Source organism: Rhipicephalus sanguineus, chromosome 2, assembly GCF_013339695.2.
Source record: "Rhipicephalus sanguineus isolate Rsan-2018 chromosome 2, BIME_Rsan_1.4, whole genome shotgun sequence".
In the NCBI taxonomy this organism is placed as follows: Eukaryota; Metazoa; Arthropoda; class Arachnida; order Ixodida; family Ixodidae; genus Rhipicephalus; species Rhipicephalus sanguineus.
The window spans coordinates 19,237,569-19,259,129 of record NC_051177.1 but is presented as its reverse complement, the minus strand read 5'-3'; the positions used below and the strand labels follow the sequence as shown (position 1 = coordinate 19,259,129).

General features: G+C 47.4%; 1 protein-coding gene across 1 annotated transcript in view; it reads left to right on the top strand.

The window, feature by feature from the left end:
• LOC119381076 (transformation/transcription domain-associated protein) overlaps positions 1-21,561 on the top strand; it is a 54,839-nt gene that overhangs the window by 26,464 nt on the left and 6,814 nt on the right. Inside the window, exon 4 of the mRNA XM_037649063.1 lies at positions 15,833-16,175. Coding sequence (XP_037504991.1) covers positions 15,833-16,175 — 343 coding nt within the window. The remainder of the gene's footprint in view (positions 1-15,832; positions 16,176-21,561) is intronic.

The following is a 21,561-nucleotide window of genomic DNA, read 5'->3' as shown; positions in this document are numbered from 1 at the left end:
TTTTGAGCTCGCCGTAAAGGGCATTTCTTCTTTTTCAAATTCCCCCCCTCAGCTGGCGCCTCCCTTTAAAAACAAGCGCACAAAAAGCAAATCTCTGAAGGTCGTTTCGAGGCCTCCGATTGGCCGCGTCCGCCATGTTGCTCCAGAACGCCTCGCCATTGGTCCGATGCTCGCTTCGAGAGGACAGTCGTCTGCTGCTTACGCGTCGCGATGTTACCTGATGTTACGACTGTCGAAAATCACGCTACTTAGTGACGCGTCCGCTCTCGTTCTGTGTACACGGGTTGACGATAATTTAGAATATGATTACCCTGTAGTTTGACAGCTGCAAGCGGAAGCGCCGTCATCAGTGTACGATAGACGGTAGCGTGCCGCGCTCGTCGCGAACATCGCAGATGCGCGTCTCGGGTAGTTCAGCTTGTCAGCACTTCGTCCTCCGTGACGAAGAACTTCGCGGGACTACTCTTTGTACTCGCGATCGAACATGACGTGCTTTGAAACATCGGGCACCGCGGCCACGCACACCGCGACCGAGCTTGCTGCTCGGAGTCGTGGCTAGGCCTAACTCCGCTTACGGCGCTGGTTTACGAGACGAATCCGAACTTTGCGGGCACGGACATCGTGCTAGCGGACAAGCCGCACTGTGCTTCGTCGCAAGCAACAAATCGCATCGTCCGCTGGCTACTCGAAAGTGCGGATGGGCACTTTACGCATCGGCAGCGGACTCCCGGTCAAGCTCGTCGCGCATTGACCGCTCCGAGCAGCGGCTAGCAATTTCGCGCGTCGGCGCCGCAAAATGAGAGACCAAGTACGTTACGCGCGCCGATTTTTCGTCGCCGCGGCTGAGCACTGCGTATTGTCGCCGAATGCCGCCAGCCAGCATATAGTGCGCGACTTCCCGGACCCCGCGGCCGAGTACATCGGCATGAAAGAAAGCGCTGGTGATGCAATTTAGGCACGCTTGGATTCGTGCTTGGTATCGCCGCTAGCTCTGATGAATCTTCTAAAATAACGAAAGCCTCGCAAATTACCGTTTCCGCGACCGAGTGGATGACGAAACGCATCACAGGCGAGGTTTGCAAATGAGCGTGGCGTGTGTGAAGCAGGGAGTTGAATTTATATCTGACCAACTCGCGTTATTGAATAAACTGCTCATATATTTCATCCCAGAAATGTTTGCAATAAGTGTGCCAATTTTCATGAAAACCTACGAAGGAATAAGAAAGTTGGTACTGAATGCCACGACCCCCACGTTAATTTTATTCAGCTCACTGGAAAGAATGACCTCCGACACACATCCAATGTTTGATGGAGACAGTGATACTTCCCTGACTCTTTCTGAAGAAAGAACATACGGATTTATTCCATTGGCTAAAGAAGACTGTATAAATCATGTCAAAAAGAGGGTGGGTACAGCTCTGCCAACACCTGTATCAAGAAGCAAAAAAGATCAACCACTTGGAGGATGGGCCGGCCTGACTCAAGACCTGATTAATTTAAAAGACTGACTGGTTATGGTATGGCTATCCGTGACAAGGTTGACATTGATGACATGCAAAAGGCCATAATGGCAACGTTCCATCATGTCACCTCGAGAGATGAGGAGCCACGCCATGAATTCTGCCCCTTTGGGTCCCTGAGCTGGTGCAAGTACCGTGCTGCAGAAGCTGAAGGCAAGGCTCCACCACCGCACACGTATAAATTGGCAGCACTGCATTGCTGCCAGTCTACTAAAACCTGACCACCCTCAGTTGCTCGGCTGTTGCCAAAAAAAAAAAAAAAAAAGTCAAAATGCGGCCGAGAGTCTTCATTCGATAGTTTGGTCAATTCTACCAGAAGAGCTAAACACTTCACTGATTGCCGCCGAAACAGCTGTCAATGAGGCAGTCTGCAAGTATAATACTGGCACTCTCCATGCTTATAGAGAGTTTTGTGCATCACTTGGCCCGAAGCCTGGAAAGCACTCCATTCAATGAGCTGCAGAGAAGGATGCCACACGGGAAAAAAAGGCATCAAAAGTGCACCAAAGCAAGCACCAAATGCTCAAGAGACCTCACATCACTAAGAACACCAAAAACTATGATCCTGGTGCATTCCAGATCACTGGACGCAAAGGTGAAACCTCGAGAGCCGTTTTCTCAAAAGTGCCTTTTTGCCTGCCTGCCAAGTTTGCGCAGCCATTTTCTTCCTAACCGTTTGGCCTATTTTCACTCCGTTTCTTTTGTCATGTTTCTTAGACTACAATGCATGTCGTGACATTCTTTCTTTCTCACTTTGATGCTTTGTAATTTTACGAAGTGACTACTCGTTCATCCTAAGAGTGTGCCCGATTTGAAGGTGTCAAAAAGAATCGCAATGCAAGAATATTGTGTTGCAAAAAAAATAAAGCAAGAATGTCATGACACTCAGCGTGCATTTAGCTATGCAACAAATATTCACCTAGCCTTCTAGTCCTTTTTTTAAACTCTCCAGGCATTGCGCAAAGTGCAAGAAAATGCAAGAAGTAAAAATTTAATTGAATAAAAAGTTCTGAAGATATCACTCTGAAACTTTTTTAGAAGCAGCAGGGAGACATGCTGAATATTTGTACCAATTTTCATCAACATCTGTTAAGTTATAAGAAAGTTGGTTTTCCAAAGCCACGTCCCCCCTTAAGCGGGGACACGATATGTGGAGATATTTTGCTGTGTTATAAGTCCAAGCCTAATGAAACTAAATGGAGTTGTTTCGTTTTTCATGCTTAATTCAAATATGCAATAATTTTTTTGAAGGTCAACTAGTTTACAAGATATACAAAGCTGCCTCTCTGTTGTTCATGGAGACGGGAGAAAAAGATACTGCGGCATAAAGTGAACATTATTTGATAGCTAGATACTATAATATTCAATAAATGCAACGTTGCAAATAGTTTTCGAATGAAATAATTTTGAATCAAATGAGTCATTCTGGAGTTAATCAAAATTAAATGCATGTATTTTGACTACCATAAGGAACAAGCAAAATCGAATTTAGGATATCTATGAAGAGAAAATGAGAATTCTGCTCTCAACACTTTGTGATACACAGTTTGGGCTTTATAATAAAATAAATACATCTCTAGCTGTTCTGGATCATGAGATATCACTCCAACAGGCTAAATGTCACCCTAGAACATTTCAGATTCAACTCGGACTGGTTGCACAGGTCTAAGCTGTGGATGAAATAACATCTTATAAGGCTTAAGGGGGGACGTGGCAATTAAAACTATTTTCGTTATTTATCGAGATAAAATGATGAAATTTGGCATGCAGATGTGCTTTGTTGTACTGATATCACATCTGAAATCTGTTTTGAGCTATGCATTGTAGTTTTTGAGTTACGACACTTGATTGGCTCTCATTGTCATCCCATAATTAATTAACGAATTAGAGATAACTTCGTCGAGATTTTTGCATAAGTATATTCACAAGGGCCTGTTCTGGGCTGTAAAGCGAGTGGTTTATTTTTTAGTGTTCGAATAAGCGCGCAAAAAGTTTTTGCAATGTTCTGTACATACTGTCTTACCAACAACTTTTACAAAAGGCCAAACATAAAAATCTGTATCACATGCAGACAAATATGGACAGCTTTACGGCACTCACCAATGTCTCAGGGTCTAAGTGCAGAAAACGGAATGGTTATAGCTTTACTTGTGAAATGGCACAGGGATGACTGACAGCAAGTGCTCAAAAAATGAAAGCTGAGAAAATGGAGCTCAAAGAAAATGGGGCTCAAAGCTAAGAAAGTGGAACTCAGAAGGATGCTGGTTTTATTTTTCATTGTAGCAATGCAGCTTTGTGGCTATCTTGAGCCCCGATCTGTCCTTTTTACGTTGATGCCAATATGGCAGCACTGTGCCAAGGGAAAGCTACTGATTTGCATTTTCTAAAGCCCAATTTTCCCATAGTTTTTGATGACAGCACACTAGTAAAATGCTTTTTTCTCAACTTCTGCTGCTTATTTCGGTCTAATATTTTGCCATGACGTAAAAGACGGTCTCAGCATATCAGAAAAAAATTAATTGAAGAATGTAACATTTTGACTAAGTTTACCATTCTCATTGCCACGTCTTCCCTCTTAAGTCATGTGAAAGAAAAGCTGCAGATTTCAATATTGTAACAAAAAAAAAAACTTTTTTTTTCTTTGATGATTTTTTGGTCTCTGCAAACCCTTGATGAGAATGCGGCATCCAGTTGGAAACTTTCAAACAATGGAGGCAACATGTTTATGGCAGAGTGGCTCTCCGCAATAGTGTGGCCGCTCGTTCATACCTACACTGACTGTGTTATTCTTTTTACATTTCATGCATAGAAATACATGCAGATCCTCTCGTTTATGTGTAGTCCTTGAGATATAAAAATAGTGAAGAAGCGGCAGTGCATTCTCCTTTTTTCGTGCTTCCACAGCACCAACAAGCGGCAGGCGACTGAACAGCTGGGTTGCTCACCGTACACATATCCCCATAATGCTCTGAAAGACCGCGGGGCACTCTGGGATTTCCTGAGGAAGGTCTCTTGCTGACCATTCAAGACAGACATTTCTTTGCTCTTGCCACTCTGCTGTGATTTTGCCAATATTATAGCAATATGGATGAGCCAAATGCATAACACAGAAAGCCGCCATTATAAAGGCTGTTGTGCAAGGTGCAAAGAAGGGCTGCGAAGCCACCTTCTTTGCACATTAAAAATTTTGCACCTTGTTGGGCACATATTGTGCAAGATGGTGGTACAGCAAACCTTCTTCATAGCAAAGGAAACCGAAGGACGAGAAAATTTGACATAACGAGTAATTTGATAAGTGACTACTCAATAAAAGCTAAAGATGTTGAACTTCAATCACGCTACAACTGCGAGGAAGTCCGAAGTATAGATATTCAGGGAAGCAAGCCTTTATTGAGGTGCAAAAAAGCAGTCAGCTTTGTCTGCCTTGTGTTTTCGCTGGGCGCGAGCAATAAATGCTCTAATTTGCTCACGGTTTGCATAAGGCCTCACGGTTTGCAAGTTTGTTCCACAGCAGATGGAAGTACTCCCGAGTCTGCGCCATGTTTGCTGTTTCACGTGTCTCTCTGTTTATCAGCTCTTCGTCTTTATTGGGCCACCATGTTCTAACCAGTGCTAACTAATCCGATATCCATAGCTTGTGCAACAACGGGAATAGCAGCGTCATCCAGTGCGAAGGAGTCAAAGCTGCCTTCCAGTTCTTAGCCTGTGATTCTATGCACTGCCTAATTGTAATTGTTTCCGGGATTGCTAGCACGGAATGTGGGGTATGCATCAGAGGCGTAGCCAGGGGGGGGGCTTATGGGGCTTCAGCCCCCCCTCCCCCCCCCCCAAAATTTTTAGTGCTCTCATACGCCACCAACCAGGGGCATCACCCGGGGGAGTTGGATTCATTGCGCTTCAGCCTTATTATTATTTATTTAATTATTTATCTCTTTCAGACCCTCAAAATGTTAGCAAAGGCAAGATTGATATCGGGCTCTACACAGATGACTCAAAAGTGGATGATCAGACAAAACATCATCTGCTAACTTCTCCTTGAATTCCTCCGCCAGGCTACATGTTTATGTCTATGAACGATTTGAAGCAGAAACGAAGGTTTCAGGTGGCTTGGCTGGACAGGTACCGATGGCTTAGCTACTCACCGCTTTAAGAGGGTGCGTTTTGCCAAGTGTGTGTCCTTTTTAGCGGAAGTGAGGTTGGCAAGTGCCAACATGCGCACACTGGGGCCCTCGTATCCAAGCCATTTCAAAAGTGGAAGCACGCCTTCGAATTCTTCGGTGCACATGAAGCCACTAAATATCACACTGACGCTCAGCTTGTGGCCGATAATTTTCTTCAAACCTTCTCAGGATGTGTGCCCAGTGTTGTTGATCAACTGGAACATGGCAGGCAAATTCAAATAAGAGAGAACCGAAGGAAGTTACTGTAGTGTTGTTGTATTTTGTTATATTAATCCTAGGTGGCGTCACTTACCCTAACACACTAACAGACGGCGCCACTAAGGGGTTACAGGTGTATATATATAGTGTCAATAAACATGGCCCGGCAGTTAGTCGCCGGCCCAGCCGAACGTCGCGTCGTCCTATCGTTACTCTCGACATGGTGTCAGAAGTGGGATCTGCATCATACTAAAAATGCCTCTGGGCGAGCAGAACAAGGACAGCGAGCTACCTACGGCGACTGGCGGGAAAGCCATGATGGCCATGGTCGCTGGGCCCAACTTGCAACCGCCACCCCATTTCGACTTCGAGAACCCAGCGGCTTGGCAGAGGTGGCGTCAGCAGTTCGACGACTACAGTTTTGCAACGGGTCTTCATGCGGCGGACGATGAAGTTCGCGTCGGAACGCTGCTATACTGCATGGGCACCAGGTCACGGGACATTTTGTGTTTATTGCAAGTACGGGACGAAGACTATTCAAAGTACAGCGTCATCGTGGGTAAGCTGGACGGATACTTCTTACACCCCACCAACGAGCTCTACGAGAGCGCACGGTTCCACCGACGTGTTCAACAGGCAGGCGAGACAGCTGACGCGTTCTTCACGGCACTGGGAAATATGGTGAAACGATGCAATTACTCTGCACGGGACATAGAGGAGCGACTGGTCCGCGACCGTTTTATCGTTGGCGTTCGTGACACGAAGTTATCAGATAAGCTCTGCTGGAATCCAAAGCTTACGTTAGATGAATCGCGCATTTTGCCGTCAAGCAGAAGACGCAGAGAAGGAAAGGGCAAATCTTTCAGCATGTTCGCCAGCAGTGATAACGCATCACGAATCGATAAACGTGGACGCGGCAAAAGTCATGCAGAACCGCCCACAGCAGCGAGAGACGCGCAATGCAGCTGCCCCACGGATGCATGTTTCTTCGCCTTGTGGATTTTGTGGCCGGTCCTTACATTTGCGCTCAGAATGCCCCGCACGCCGAGCAACCTGCAACAAATGTGGAAAGAAGGGCCATTTCGCAGTGGTTTGCCGGGCTAGCAAGCAACTTTCCGTTGTGGAATTGGGTGCTGTCGGTTCGAACAGCGGAGAGCGGGCCAAGTTCGTGGATGTAAAAGTGGATGGAACGCCTCTACGCTTCAAAGTTGACAGCGGCCCCGAGGTCACAGTCGTCCCCAGTACGTTTTCTGGAATTCCGCCATATCTTGAGCCGCCGGAAGGGGAACTTTCAGCACCGGCGGGACAACCGCTGGACGTGCTGGGAACGTTCACCGCCACTCTGCAATGGAAGAACAAGTCGGCAACGCAACGACTTTACGTGCTTCGGTCACAGGTCATGCCACTTCTGGGATTTCCTGCTATCCAAGAGCTGGGTGTGGTCAAGTTCGTGGATCCGGTGGTCGAGACGCAAGGCAACCAGGCGGCATTAGACAAGCTGTTCTGTGGTTTGGGCGAGCTGCAAGAAGCGTACACTATACGCCTAAAACCAGATGCTGTCCCCTATTCGCTGCTGGTCCCTAGACGTGTGCCCATCCCTTTACACGGTGTCGTGAAGGCGGAGCTTGACAGGCTTGAAGCGGAGGGCGTGATCAGATGCGTGACTAAGCCTACTCCGTGGTGCGCCGGTATGGTCGTCGTACCGAAGGCATCCGGTTCATATCGCATCTGTGTCGACCTCACCAAGTTGAACCAGGTAGTGTTGCGCGAGCGCCATATCTTGCCCACCGTAGACCAAGTGTTGGGACTACTGGGTAATGCTCAGGTGTTCTCGAAGCTTGACGCTACATCAAGTTTTCATCAAGTAAAACTGGCAGAAGAGTCTGAAGAATTAACAACATTCATAACGCCGTTCGGACGTTATTGCTACCGTCGACTGCCATTCGGGATAACGTCCGCCCCCGAATACTTTCAGCGCCAAATGAGTTACATTCTCGAGGGTCAAGAAGGCGTCGTAAACATGATCGACGACATTTTGGTTTTTGGCCGCGACCGTGCAGATTATGACAGCCGGCTCCAATCACTGCTGACTCGATTGAGAAACGCCGGGCTGACCCTGAACAAGTCGAAATGTCAATTCGGCGTCACAAGCGTCAAGTTCCTCGGGGTAGTTATCTGCGGCAGCGGTATTTCGCCGGACCCAGACAAGATTGCTGCTCTCAAGAGCATGGAACCTCCTGTCGACGTCGGTGGCGTCCGCAGATAATTGGGCATGGTAAACCACGTGGGACGGTTCTTACCCCATATGTCAGAGGTGACGGCACCCATTCGAGGACTGCTCAACAAAAGAAGTGACTGGGCATGGGGACTGGCCCAGCAGGTCGCCTTCCAAAAGTTGAAAGACATGATGTCGTCCAACATCTGCATGGCTAACTACCACCCGCTGTACCCGACCATAGTATCCGCAGATTCCAGTTCGTTTGGCTTAGGTGCCGTTTTGCTACAAGACCAACCGAGCGGAGAGCGCAGAGCCATGGCCTACGCATCACGTTCCCTCACACCAACAGAGCAATGGTACAGCCAAACGGAAAAGGAGGCCTTGGCAGCTGCAAGGGCTGTCAAACGGTTTGACGAGTATGTCCGGGGCTTACACTTCACCATCGAGACCGATCACTTACCGCTCACGTCCTTGCTTGGTTCCATGAATGTCGATGCTTTACCACCAAGGATCCACAGGATTCGACTGAAACTCATGAGGTACCAGTACACGGTATTGTGCGTTCCAGGGAAGCTGCTGGCAACAGCTGACACCCTCTCAAGAGGCCCCGTCACATCAGCGTCTCCAGCAGAAGGAAACCAAGTGGAGTTGTACGTCAGTGAGGTCGTCGGCAACATCGCGGAAGGCGCACCAGTTAGCCTTAAAGCAGTTCGTCAGCACCAGTTGATGGATGGCGAGTGTGTTACCCTCGTGAAGTACTGCAGGCAAGGTTGGCCTCAGAAAAACAAAGTACCATCAAACCTCTCGAAGTATTGGAGGTACCAAGGGGAGCTGACAGTGTGCAATGGGCTGCTCCTTAAAGGAGGACGTCTGTTGATTCCGGAGGCTTTGCAGAAGGATGTCTTGGATTCACTTCACGAGGGTCATCAGGGGGTGAACCGATGCAAGGCACGTGCGCGGGATGCTGTTTGGTGGCCTCATATAGGCAAACATATCGTGTCTATGGTGGAATCATGTGAACGTTGTGCAACCACCAGGGTCCAGCGTGCCGAGCCTCTCCTGCCAACACCTTCAATGGAGTACCCATGGCAACAAGTGGGAGCAGATTTGTTCCACTTGGAGGGACAAAATTTTCTGCTGCTCGTGGACTACTATTCACGCTATCCAGAGGTTATCACGCTACGCAACACTTCTAGCCAAGCGGTGATATCGGCTATCAAGAGTGTCATGGCTCGATTCAGCATACCGGAAGTGCTTCGAAGTGATAATGGCCCCCAGTTCTCGTCACACGAGTTCTCAAGTTTTGCCCAGAGCTATGGGTTTAGACACATCACTAGCAGTCCTGGTTATCCTCACTCGAATGGTGCGGTGGAACGGGCTGTTAAGACTGTGAAGGATCTTTTCCGCAAGAGCAACGACCGGTTCCTGGCATTGCTGGCGTATCGTGACACGCCAGGGGTCACAGGGTACAGCCCGTCCCAACTTCTCATGGGGCGACGGTTACGGACACGCATTCCCAGGGACCCGGCCAAGCTGTCACCGGACCTACCACGACCAGACGTCGTCTTCCAAAAGGACGCCGCAGCTAAGGAAAGGCAAACTCGGGACTTCAACCGTCGGCATGGGGCGAGAGTGCTCCGGGACCTCTCTTCAGGAGACGAAGTGTGGGTAACTGATGCGGAGTGCCGGGCCCAAGTTCTTAGCCGGGGCCAGCGTCGCCGACCCTACATCGTGGAAACTCCCAGCGGAGTTATACAACGAAACCGACGGCATCTCGTGCCTTATTCCCCAGATCTCAGTGCGTCATCCCCAGTCTCCCTTCCGAGCTCGAGCCCAAACCAGGAGCTCAGACTCAGCCAGGAGGAACCATCACATGGCCAGCACGATACGAGTACCGGCGCAGACCCTGACAGCATACCCCACAAGGTTACCAGATCCGGAAGGCGTGTGGTCGCACCCAAAAGACTGAATTTGTAGATCTTGGAAAGAAAGATGTAGTGTTGTTGTATTTTGTTATATTAATCCTAGGTGGCGTCACTTACCCTAACACACTAACAGACGGCGCCACTAAGGGGTTACAGGTGTATATATATAGTGTCAATAAACATGGCCCGGCAGTTAGTCGCCGGCCCCGCCGAATGTCGGGTCGTCCTATCGTTACTCTCGACAGTTACAGCCTATTGTTGAGACAGTTCTCTTTTGCGGGTGGCAACATCTGGCTCTCCGTGGCCATGGAGACAGTGGTCCCATGGATTCAAGCACAGCCTCCTCTACAAATACAGGCAAATTCAGAGCGCTGCTTCGCATGCGAGCGGATTGTGGCGACACAGATGTAAAAAAAGCTTTTGGAAAGTTGCGCAAATAATGCCTCGTATTTAAGCCCAGATGTAAAAAACCAGATTATAGAAATCTCTGCTGCAATCATCAAGGAAAGCCTAGTTGCAAAAGTAAACGCTGCAAGCTGCTTCTCCGTACTTGCTGATGAAACGACGAATATTGCTGGTATCGAGCAGCTTACTGTTTGTACAAGGTACCTTACTAAAGATGCGAACGAAATCGAAGAAGTGTTCTCAGGTTTTGTGCCAATTCACGACCAAAGTGACCGCAGGCCCTCACCGACATAAGATTCCTTACAGACATTAGAATTAACATGCAGCATCTCCGTGGTGAAGGCTACGATGGTGCAAGCTCGATGGTCTGCAAAACGAATGCTATTCAAGCTGCTGTTCGGGAGAAATATCAGCCGCACTCTACACTCACTGCGCCAGTCACCCCCTTAATCTAGTTCTGTGTGCGGCATGCTCCATCACAGACATCTGGAACTGTTTTGGGACTCTAAAGGCGACGTCAGTCTTTTTCCGTAAATCTTCTAGCCGCTCACACGTTTTGCGAAAAATGTTAAGTTTGAGCTCTCCTGAGTCTACAAGGCAGCGCCTTTTGGGACTATGCGAAACGCGGTGGGCCGAGAAGCACGATGCAGTGCTTTCATTTGTGAGCCTCTTTGAGCCGTTGATCGCAGCACTAGAGGAGATTAAGTTTAACGGAAATTGTGAAAGTCCAGTGCAGGCAAACAGTCTAATTCTTTTCACCAGCGTTCCTTGTAAGCCTGCATGCCACGGAGCACGTGTTAGCACTGACTTTGCCACTGTCAGAGAAGCTGCAGACGAGGAGTATCGACATGATCGCTGCCATTGACGACATAGAAGTGGTACTGCTGACAATTGAAAGTGACCGCAAGGACAAGAATGCTTCTTTCTCAAAAATATTTGCACAAGTGCAGGCGTTGGCAGAAAAACTGAATGTAGAGATCACCAGCCGTCGAGCCGGTGTCCGGAAGCAAAACCTTGGGAGCAGTGCATTCGAAAACGCGGAAGAATATTTTCGCAGAAGCCTGTTCATTCCGTTCATGGACCACGTACTAGCCCAGTTAAACCAACGGTTCAAAAAGCACAAGGCACTTCTAAAGGACTTTTCAGTAATTGTACCATCCCCAGTACCACCAATGCAAGATGATCGGGTGAAAGCAGCAGAAAATCTCCTGACCGTTTTTGCGCATGACGTCTAAACGAGGGCTGCTTTGGAAGAACTGCGACTATGGTGGACAAAGTGGGCGAACAAAGCAGCAAACCAGCGCCCCAATACAGGAACCGATGCCCTCTCTCACCGCGACAGCAGGTCCTATGCGAATGTGTACAAGCTACTCCAGATTCTAGTCACCCTTCCAGTGACCACTGCCAGCGCAGAGAGAATGTTTTCAAGCATGAGGTTACTTAAGAACTACTTACGCTCCGAGATGTCTGAGGAACGCATGGTTGGCCTGGCACTTCTGTACGCCCACAGAAACGTCGACATAGCGTGTCGGAAGTCATTGACCGCTGCGCTAAGCTTCCTCGCCGGGTCAATTTTGTCCTTTGATACCGAGCAGGACAAAAATCAGCGCAAACGAAAGGAAAAGACACTGCTGTTCCAGAGTTTGGGTCAATGTCACCACCTTTTAAAGCAGTGAGGATGTTGTACCTTTTAGCAGTTAACACCATGACCTAATATAAGCATACGAATACGGGCATCAGGTGGACATTAACAGCCAATCGACAGCTTCACCTTGTTCACTGAGAGGTCGGCATATGCGGCGTTACCAAACAAATTCAGCTATTGGGAAGCCGTAATCGCGGTATTGTTTGTTACTTTCGTTTGTAGTTTTTGTTCTTCATTGCTTTTTAAACTAGAAGCGACAACTCTCCTTTTATATTGAGTGCACAATAGTGTTTCGCACTTTTAAAAGAGTTTTGGAATAGTTTGTCAAGATGTACTTTTGGGCTAGTTGGTTCATAATCGCAGTAGAACAGCGCCGGCGAAAACAGCAGACCAGACGAGGAGAAGGACACGTAACACAAGCGCCTTGTGTTACGTATCCTTCTCCTCGTCTGGTCTGTTGTTTTCGCCGGCGCTGTTCTACTGCGATTGGAATAGTTTCTTTCGTTATTTCTGCGTTCTTCCTTTATAGTTCTGTCCACATGGCGCGTCCGAGACAGCAGCTTGGCCCAAGGACATATCAGTTTCTGTGATTGTGCAGCATGTTCTTTTGCCTTACTTTGGGCATTATGTATAGTGATCATTGCTTAGTTTCGTATATCGATTGCATATTTAAATGTACATTTGTGATGTTTTGTGTAAGCATACTGCGCACTGTTTCCGGTTACATGTTTTGCCCGTATTCGAGGTGTACTTTCCCATTCTTGTTTTTCCCTGGCCGCACCATTTGTCCAAAAAGATGAGCATTTTGCGTAAACAGTCAGTTATACTAGCATGGATAAAATATTCTGATGTTTCAGAACAAGTCCTACAACTTTTGCATTGAAGATTTTTCTCTAGAGTCAATATTTAAAAAGTTCATTAAGCAATCTTTGTTAATTGGTGAGCTTAGTGTATTGGAAAAATAATCTGACGTGCTCTATATGGCTCAGAACAACACTACGATTATTGGAGACGCGTAGCGCCCATGCTTAATTTTTTAAGACTTGGTGCTTTTTAGCTGAAACACCCTGTATACTTAGTCGTTCAAAAAATTTAAGGAGGAGGTCGCGCTGCAACGTCAGCCCCCCCCCCCCCCCTGAACAAAATTCCTGGCTGCGCCACTGGTATGCATAACAAAGCGCACTCCGAAAACAGGTGTCCACACAGCCTGCAGCAGTCCAACATGGATCCAAATGTGTGCACCGAAGTGACTGAACCCACTGAACCATGACTGAACTGTGAACTACGCGGCCAGCAACCACATACGCATAGACGCTAGTGCCGCATAACACTACTAGTGGAACTTGTGGTTGAGTGAACTTGAACTAACGCTGAGTGGTACATTTGTCTATTTCCTTGCACACTAATTTTTGCCATGGTCACCTGCTTGCGCCGCTCTGCCTTGTGCATGGGCGCAGCAAGCAGGAAAAGGGGTTCAGGTGTGCTACAGTTGTGCCGCGTTGCGCCAAAACCACAATATTTCCTGAAATTGCATCACGCTGCTCAAAAATGCAGGAACCGACAACTACAAATTCGTTTTCTGTCCAGTTTTAGCAGAACCTGACAGTGGTGTAAACAACTACGATTCTGCTTCGTCCGTGATATAGAATATTACGTTCCGTATGAAACTGGAACCAGAAAAAGTATACCTAACATTGGACTAAGACGCACTGGCTTTTATGGTGCTATATAATCCTGCGTGTAGTGTACTTGAATAATATTCTAGTACACTGTAGTACTGCATTCTCAGCTGGCCAGGTAGCTGCTGACTCCATGCAGACACACAGCACCGGCACTGCCAGGAACACTGAGAATTGACCCAGACTAGTTCGTGCAACGCGACTGTTGTACCGACGAAACTTGCTGCGTATTTGAACACCTGTTTAGGGGCCTTGGCGTGCAAGCGAAGCAGAATTAATTTATCACGTATTTTTGTTGCGTGGCACCTGCCAAACAAATGCAAATGTCTCAGCCCTGCCAATTGTAAGGCAATTACACACAGAACTACGTTTTGCTGCGCAAGTATGTGGCTTGCTTACACGTTGCAGCATTAAGCAATATGATATTTGCAAAATCGAAAGTGGCCAAGTACTCCTTTCTAATGGAAATTCTTCCCTGAAGGAGGCTACTCAGCGAATTGCAGAATTTGACAAAGTGCAGAAAAAGCGAAAGCAATGAAGTTGAAATAAAATGTTCGTGCAATGCTTACTTTCTTTATATCAAAATTGGTGACATCTCACACCCCTCGGTTCCACTCCTTGTTAATTTTTTTTTCAACTTGCAACTTTACCATATAAATAACTCCGACACGGAACATTTGCCCTAGCTACCATAGAATAATTTAACAGTACTTTGGTTTGGTGACAATTCGTAAATAAAAAGGTTTTTTTTTTTACCAGCTGCTCCAAAACACAGTTTTCCTGCTCCAAAATGCATTTTTTTCTGCTCCAAAATATGCTCCGAAAACTATCTGAGCGGCCCCACCCCTGGGGGTTGCTGGAATTCAAGGGAAGCCTCTCCATCGCATCCACTTTTTTCCACCGGTTCTTCTTCTGTACACATTAACGACAGAAAGGATTGCGCCTTCTCGGTGCTGCCGTTGTCAGTGACATGACATGCTATGTCGCCCTGAGCAGCGCGAGCTATTAGTGTGCTTTGAGTCATGTGTCTTAAAAAGTGGGCTCGTGCGAATATTCGAGCAGTTTGAATATTCGAACGAATATTACAGTATTCGAATTCGTTTCGAAACGAATTTAAATGATTCTAAATTTCAAAGTATTCGAAATGAACAAATAGACATTTATAAACCACATGTAACCCCCTGTAAAGGTGGTTTCACTGCATTGGAGGGTCCTGTACGGTGAAGACACCTTTCCCGGGAAAATCCGCACTGCCGTAAAGCCCACTTCAAGGTTAAATGAGCATATTACCCTCACATATCTTCATCATTATTTAAGTTTGAAAGCTTGTTGTACGGGCTTATATGTTCTAACTATTGTAAATTTTAAAACATAAGATATTTTACAAGTTGCATTCTACCGAAAGTCAAATCCTGCTACTATTGCTTCCACTTCTCTTTGAACCAGAAAGAATGACATCTGCACAGGCCTTGCTTAAATTAAAAAAAAATATTGTGCAAGTTAATTGCGTCATGACAAATATGCTCATTTTTCTTTATAATATGTGATATATACTATTCGAATTCGATTTGAAATTATTCAAACAAATCACTATTTGCTTCGAATTCGCTTCGAGCCTAAAATTTACTATTCCCACAAGCCTATTGAAAGTCCATGTGTTTGGGTTGGGACTGGAGGAAATTTCAATTAAAGGGATAATTCTAGTAAAGTTATTGTGTTCTGACGAGGGTTTACTGTAACTTCCTCATGATGAGCTTCAAGTGTAATCCATTTTGAGTGATTTAGACTTACTAGTTTTGCAACACTGCTTTCCTGCAGGTGTTTCTCATAAAAACTCGCAAGTGATTAGATAATGCATGTGATAAATGCACGGCATGTCTTGTATCTACGAAAATGTTTTAAAACCATCCATGTGTCACACATGAACAATAGACAGTGGCACGAATGGCTTCAGTAGCGGTTTTAAGAGTTTGTGTAATTGTTGTCACAATCAAACAAAAAATATTCTCAAACAAAGGACATGCTGCAATGCTCTCCTGATGAGTGGGCATGTGTGTTTAGGTACACAAGGCAATCCGGTCACTGCTGATGTTGCTGGGGGACTTCAGGCAGCTGTCGCTGAGCGTGATCCAGCGCCTGAGCTACCTCACCCAGCTGTTTCCTCACACATTCAACGAGAAGCTCTGCGATCAGCTACTGCAGCACCTGGGCTGCTGGCTTGAGGTGGCTGTGCGCACCCCACACCGTGGTCCCAACGCCACCGAAGTTCGCCAGTGCGCTGCCATCATTGCCATCTTCCATCAGATTCCCGCAGCAGGTCCGGCATTTGTCAAGCCGCTCGTCACACTTGTCCTGCGTCACGAGCAGCAACTCATGGTGGAGGCTAGCAGTCCCTTCCAGGTTGGTAATTTTCCAGGCTGGCTTAGTCTATTTGCATGCACATGAGGAAAAGTGTGCAGACCACAGGATTGCCGAAAAATGACGAATTGTAGTGTACTTCATACTTCTAAATTGTAATTAAAAATTCCACTTTACAGGTTGCAATAACACAGTGATTCGACTCCTGTGCCAACTGTGCCAAAGTGAACCAAATTAGGTTTACTGCAGCATTTTGATAATATTGATGCAAATTGCTCCAAATTGCGCCAGATTCTCGGATTTGATGGAGTATGTCACTGGCAAGCACACCGCCGGTGTGTGAAGACATGGGCAGCTTGATCTTGGGCCCACAAAAGTCACGGCCAAGGACAAAGATTTATTGCGCAGACAAAACCGCGCTCGCACGCAACGTTCATTATTATAGTGATGTGATAGTGGCACCAATTGCGCCAAACTGTGCCAAGTGGTGAAACGTGCTACTTCTGCCACATTTCGACAAAAATCTCACAATTTTTATTGAGCGCACACCAAGACGTCATCTTTGCGGCGTTTCATAGTGAAACAATACGGCAAGCAATTGATATAACTAATTGATTGCAATCAAACTTCAAGTTTTTGTGTGCAAGGTTTTTTCCAGCACTCTACTACTTGTCTGTAGTTGGGTACAACTTATGGCGTATTCAAATGGGCATTTTCGAGTGCTCTGGAGCACTCTGAAAGGTGGCCGCGCATTTGGTTGGTAGAATTGAAGTGCTCAGACTACCTTCGGTTGGTTCTTTCGGAGCATAAGCCTCCGACTCTGAGCGCTTCGGACCTCTATGATTTCAAAGTGAGAGCGTTGATGTGATCTGGCTGGGAGCATGGGTCACTTGACACTAGCCACCGTGGTTGCCAGCTAGTGACAGCACGAGTGCGCATTTCGGAAGGGGACAGCATCGGATGCCTAATACCTTGTGCACGTGTGTTAGATTGTGTTCGTGGTGTTTTTGAGCGTTTGTGTGACAAGTTTACATCTACCAAGCCATAACTGCGCCATGTCAAAACAGAGGCGCTGGGCTCGGAGGGCTATCGCTGCGTCCAGACGTGTTGGAACTAGCCCCTTAACTGGGCGGCGCCATTTGTCGATGTAGCGCACGAATGTTTAACCGGTGGCTTCCTGCGCTGGCGGCACGATGGAACTTCAGATGCACTGCTCTGAGATCGCCAATGCACTCAGTTGGTTCGCTGCCTCACCTGCTCCGATTGCGGGCAGCCTTCGCATCTGCCAGCTCCAAGCCAGATGACCAGAGTGGCCAACCGAATGCGCCATTAGGAAGACTAGAGCAGCACAGCCCAGGTGACCAAAGTGCAGCAGCCAATTGCATCAGCTACTAAGAAATAGTCGCGCTCATGATCAGGCACCCTATATAACTAATTGATCGATCAAACGTTGAGCTGTGTGAAAGTTTTTTTTTACGGCAGTCTACTATATTTACTTGCATAATGATCGCACTCGTGTAATGATCGCACCCCTAAATTTTGTCGTCAAAATTCGTTTTTTTTTCCCCCCCGCGTAATGATCGCACCCCGAACTTGCCGCAGCGATATGTCGTGTGCCAAGTCTAGCTGATGATCATCATGTTTACCATCTGTCGAACGTTACGTAAATAACTCTTCAAGACTCACCAAGTGAAACTGCACGCACCAAACAGATTCCTAATTTTTGCCCACCGTTGGCGGAAGCGTGCCATCTTAGGACAGCAGTAAAGACAAATGCCGTAGTTTTCACCACATGCCCGCCATGTGTTTCTACGTCTGTGGCAGCTGAACGCGCCCATCTCTGTTTCTGTCCTTTAAACATGGCTATGCTGTTGCCGCAAATTTACTGATTTAAACGAAATAATTATTATTTCGACGGAAGAAACTGTCCTGACGCGCATGACCCACTCACGACCTCCATGACTTACGAGAAAAAACGCGTTCGCTTAGCTCCGCCAGCCGCCATGTTTGTTTTGATCAGTGGTTTTGATATCCCGCAGTGTTAAGGCCCAACCGGCCCAACCGCATGCACGCAATTTTCGAGCGACGGAGACGAGCGACAGGATTTGCTGTCGCGGAGGGCCATCCATAGTCGTCGCTTGTCGCGTCGCAGGTTTTTGGGAAACCAGAAGAAATCGCTTGCGCCCGGAAGTGAGTGTGAACGGATGTCCGCAACATGGCAGCATCCTGATCCTCGCTTTGCTTCGGTTGCAATTTGCTCTTGATGCTTCCAATCGGCGCGTACTTCAAGGAAGCACGTTACTGGACTACCTTCTTTACGCCCCATCTCAGTGGAGAGCGAGGCAGCGGCCGTATTTTGTCGTTAATTTTGAGCGACGGTTCGTTTTTGATGTTTCGGTGGTAGCTTGCTGCATTGTGGTAGCTTGCTGCAATGTCAACATCGTCGTCGTGTGAGGTAGCCCTTCTCCTTGCGAAGCAGCGATGTGAGGCGCTGCGGCTTTCTTAAACGTTTCATGACAGCAAGAGGAAACGTTGTCGAGATGCGCCTCGTGGGCTTGTTTGAGTGCCGGTTCACGATGGGGCGATACGCGAGTTTTACTGCCGCGTTTAAGCTGAAGGTGGTTACGCGCTCGAGCACGGCAACCGCGCTGCCGGCAGGCATTTCGGCGTTCGACAAAATCAGAATTAGGTATTGGAAAAATCAGCGTGAGAAGCTCATAGCTACCAACAGCACGCGCCGGGCTTTCCGCGAAACCAAAACTGGCAAGAGCAAAACTGTCGCCAACAGCTTCAAGAAGACAGGCATATCTAACGCGCTCGACGGAACCGGAAGGTAACCTTCTGTGGGACTGTGATGACACTGTCGATTCCGACAGGGAATCGAGCGGCGACGACACTGACGCCAGTGATGCTTCAAACTCTGAATGAAAGTTAGGGGATCAGTGAATGAAAAAAATAGGGCAATATGCAATGCATGTAGTTCCTGCGTAATGTGTGCATTTATTACAAAGGTAAGGCCTTACTCTACTTTTATTTTTGGTTATGTTCAAGATAGCTATCGTAAGAATTCCGATACGCGACTTGTTTGCGTTTTCGGTGCTCAAAATATTTCGCGGAAAATTTACCCCGCGTAATGATCGCACCCCGAAATTTCCGTCAATTTTTAAAAAAAAAAGTGCGATCATTATGCAAGCAAATACGGTACTCCGTGTCTATAGTCAGCTAAAACTTGGGAAGGTGGAAGTGGCGCAGTCCACGTGAATGAAGCGCAGGCAGCCGATTGCCTCCGTGCGTAATGAAATTGTCCCGCTCATGTTTTGAACTGCGCTTCCTTGAAACGCTGGAACTCTACCAGCCATTCCTCATACTCTGCCGGCAAACGCGTTAGTTTCATCGTGGGTTTCATCGCCAACAGCGGAGCGGATGCATTTTGGGTGGGTTTTGCAAAGGTGGTATGCAGCTATAGCATCAGTAACCTTTTTCTTAATTACTTAGTCGGAAAAAGGGGGCGGGTGTGGTCTTATTCCAGATTTTATGGTATATAACATGCGTAGTAGTAGGAACTGCTTGAAGAACAGCGCGGCGCGACCGTTGAACGCCATAAGCTCAGCGCTTTTGGTTCGTGAATATGGGTCGAGATTCTTTGTCATCAATATAGGTCGATAGCTGGTTATGGAGCAACATTTTCGGAAAAAAAAAGGTCGACCTATATTAGAATAAATACTGTATGTTCCAACCGTCAGTTGCAAGTTTTCGTTTTGTGATGAGTGCCGCTGATACAGCAAAGCGTCGAATAGATTATGGCTCTCTCGCATGGAGCATTCGGAAACGATGATGCGGAACACACAGACATTAGCGGAAGAGCGGACGACTTGTCCTGCTTTCTCCAACGCGTGTGCGCACGTAGACGATGCGCACAGAATTATCGCCGAAACTTCGCCACTATGCAGCATTTCTTTTCCTGCCACATGAAGCCGATCGTTCCTAGTTGTGTGCGGCACATTGCCAACTACGCTGACGCCGTCACTTCTGGGGTGCTTGCTGTACCGTACGCATGCGTTTTTCATGAAAGTGTTCGTGATACCCACTTCGTTCCTGACCGCACAAAGGTGTGGCGATGGCGAGCTGCTTACATTCATGAAGGCAACATGTCTGTGCGGCGCACTTAGGGGTCTCGCACAAAGAGGCAGCATGAACACTGGTGCTGCGCGTTATGGTTATTGCATACCACTGCGCTAGGCGACATGCACTGCTGAGCAGTTAGCTGAAGATGCTTATCAGAAGGGTTGTCAGCGATTAAGCCGTACTGGCACGTTTGCTGCCTGCCACCCACCATCACGCCTCCGTGTATTTCGGGTGCTTATCCGTAAAGACATCGCTGCACTGCACCATGACCGTGGCCTATGAGATTTTCGATATGCTTCACCCAGTGATTCCACACCTGTGCCAACTGCGCTAAAGTGCTCCAAATTGGATTTACTGTGCCATCCTGATAATATCGACGGAAATTGCGCCAAACTTGGCCAGAGGCTTGGGTTTGGGGACATCTATCACCCGCAATCGCACCACCGGCATGTCAAAACTTGTGCATGCAGTTTGATCATGGGGCTTCCAAAGTCACCACCACGGGGCAAGAATTACTCCACTCTCCCTGAATAAACAAAGCTTGCACGTGCTAACCGAGTAAGCCACGATGCCATGTACAGTGCCGACGCGGCTTCTGTTGTGCAAGTCGGCTTGACGGCAAAATGCGTTCTCTGTTGAGGCTCGTTACATCTAGGCCTATCGGTAGCGATAATGAGCGGCGGCGATTCATCGGCAGACGACGTCTGTTCCAGAAACGCTGCTGGTAGCTCACCTCAAGCATCGCATGCATGCACGTAATTAAAGCATTGTTCAGTAATAACTACACGCGTGCAGCTAAAATGTCTCCCTTATGTTTCGGGACTCACGGAATGAAATCTGGGAATGCTTGCATAGATATATGGAACAATATCCATGCTTCGCGTCCATGCAAGATCATCCTGAATAGCTTTTTCGTAATTCCTTCGACCAGCACATCCCGGCTTTGTAACCGCTTTTGCGGTAAATAACCCCTAAGAGTTCGTTCTGCCCTTTCGAGCTCGTGAGTGCTAGGGTCCCAAGAGTCGAATTTCTTCCTTGCTTACTTCTTTAAAAATGTCAGCTCATTAATAAAGCATGCCTCCTGGTTTGAGCAGCCGCAATTTCGGCTTTAATATGCGCAGCGTCAGTAGGGGCCTGTCGCTGACGGCCCTGGCTTCGGAAGGCCCACTGTGAAGCGGCTACGCCGTGTTACTCGTTCGCCCTCGCTTTCCAGGGTCAATAGCTAACAGCTAAAAAAAATCAGAGTTTGCAAAGCAGTGAATGCGATACCAAGAAATTGAATTGTTATACGAAGTAAGGCTCACAGC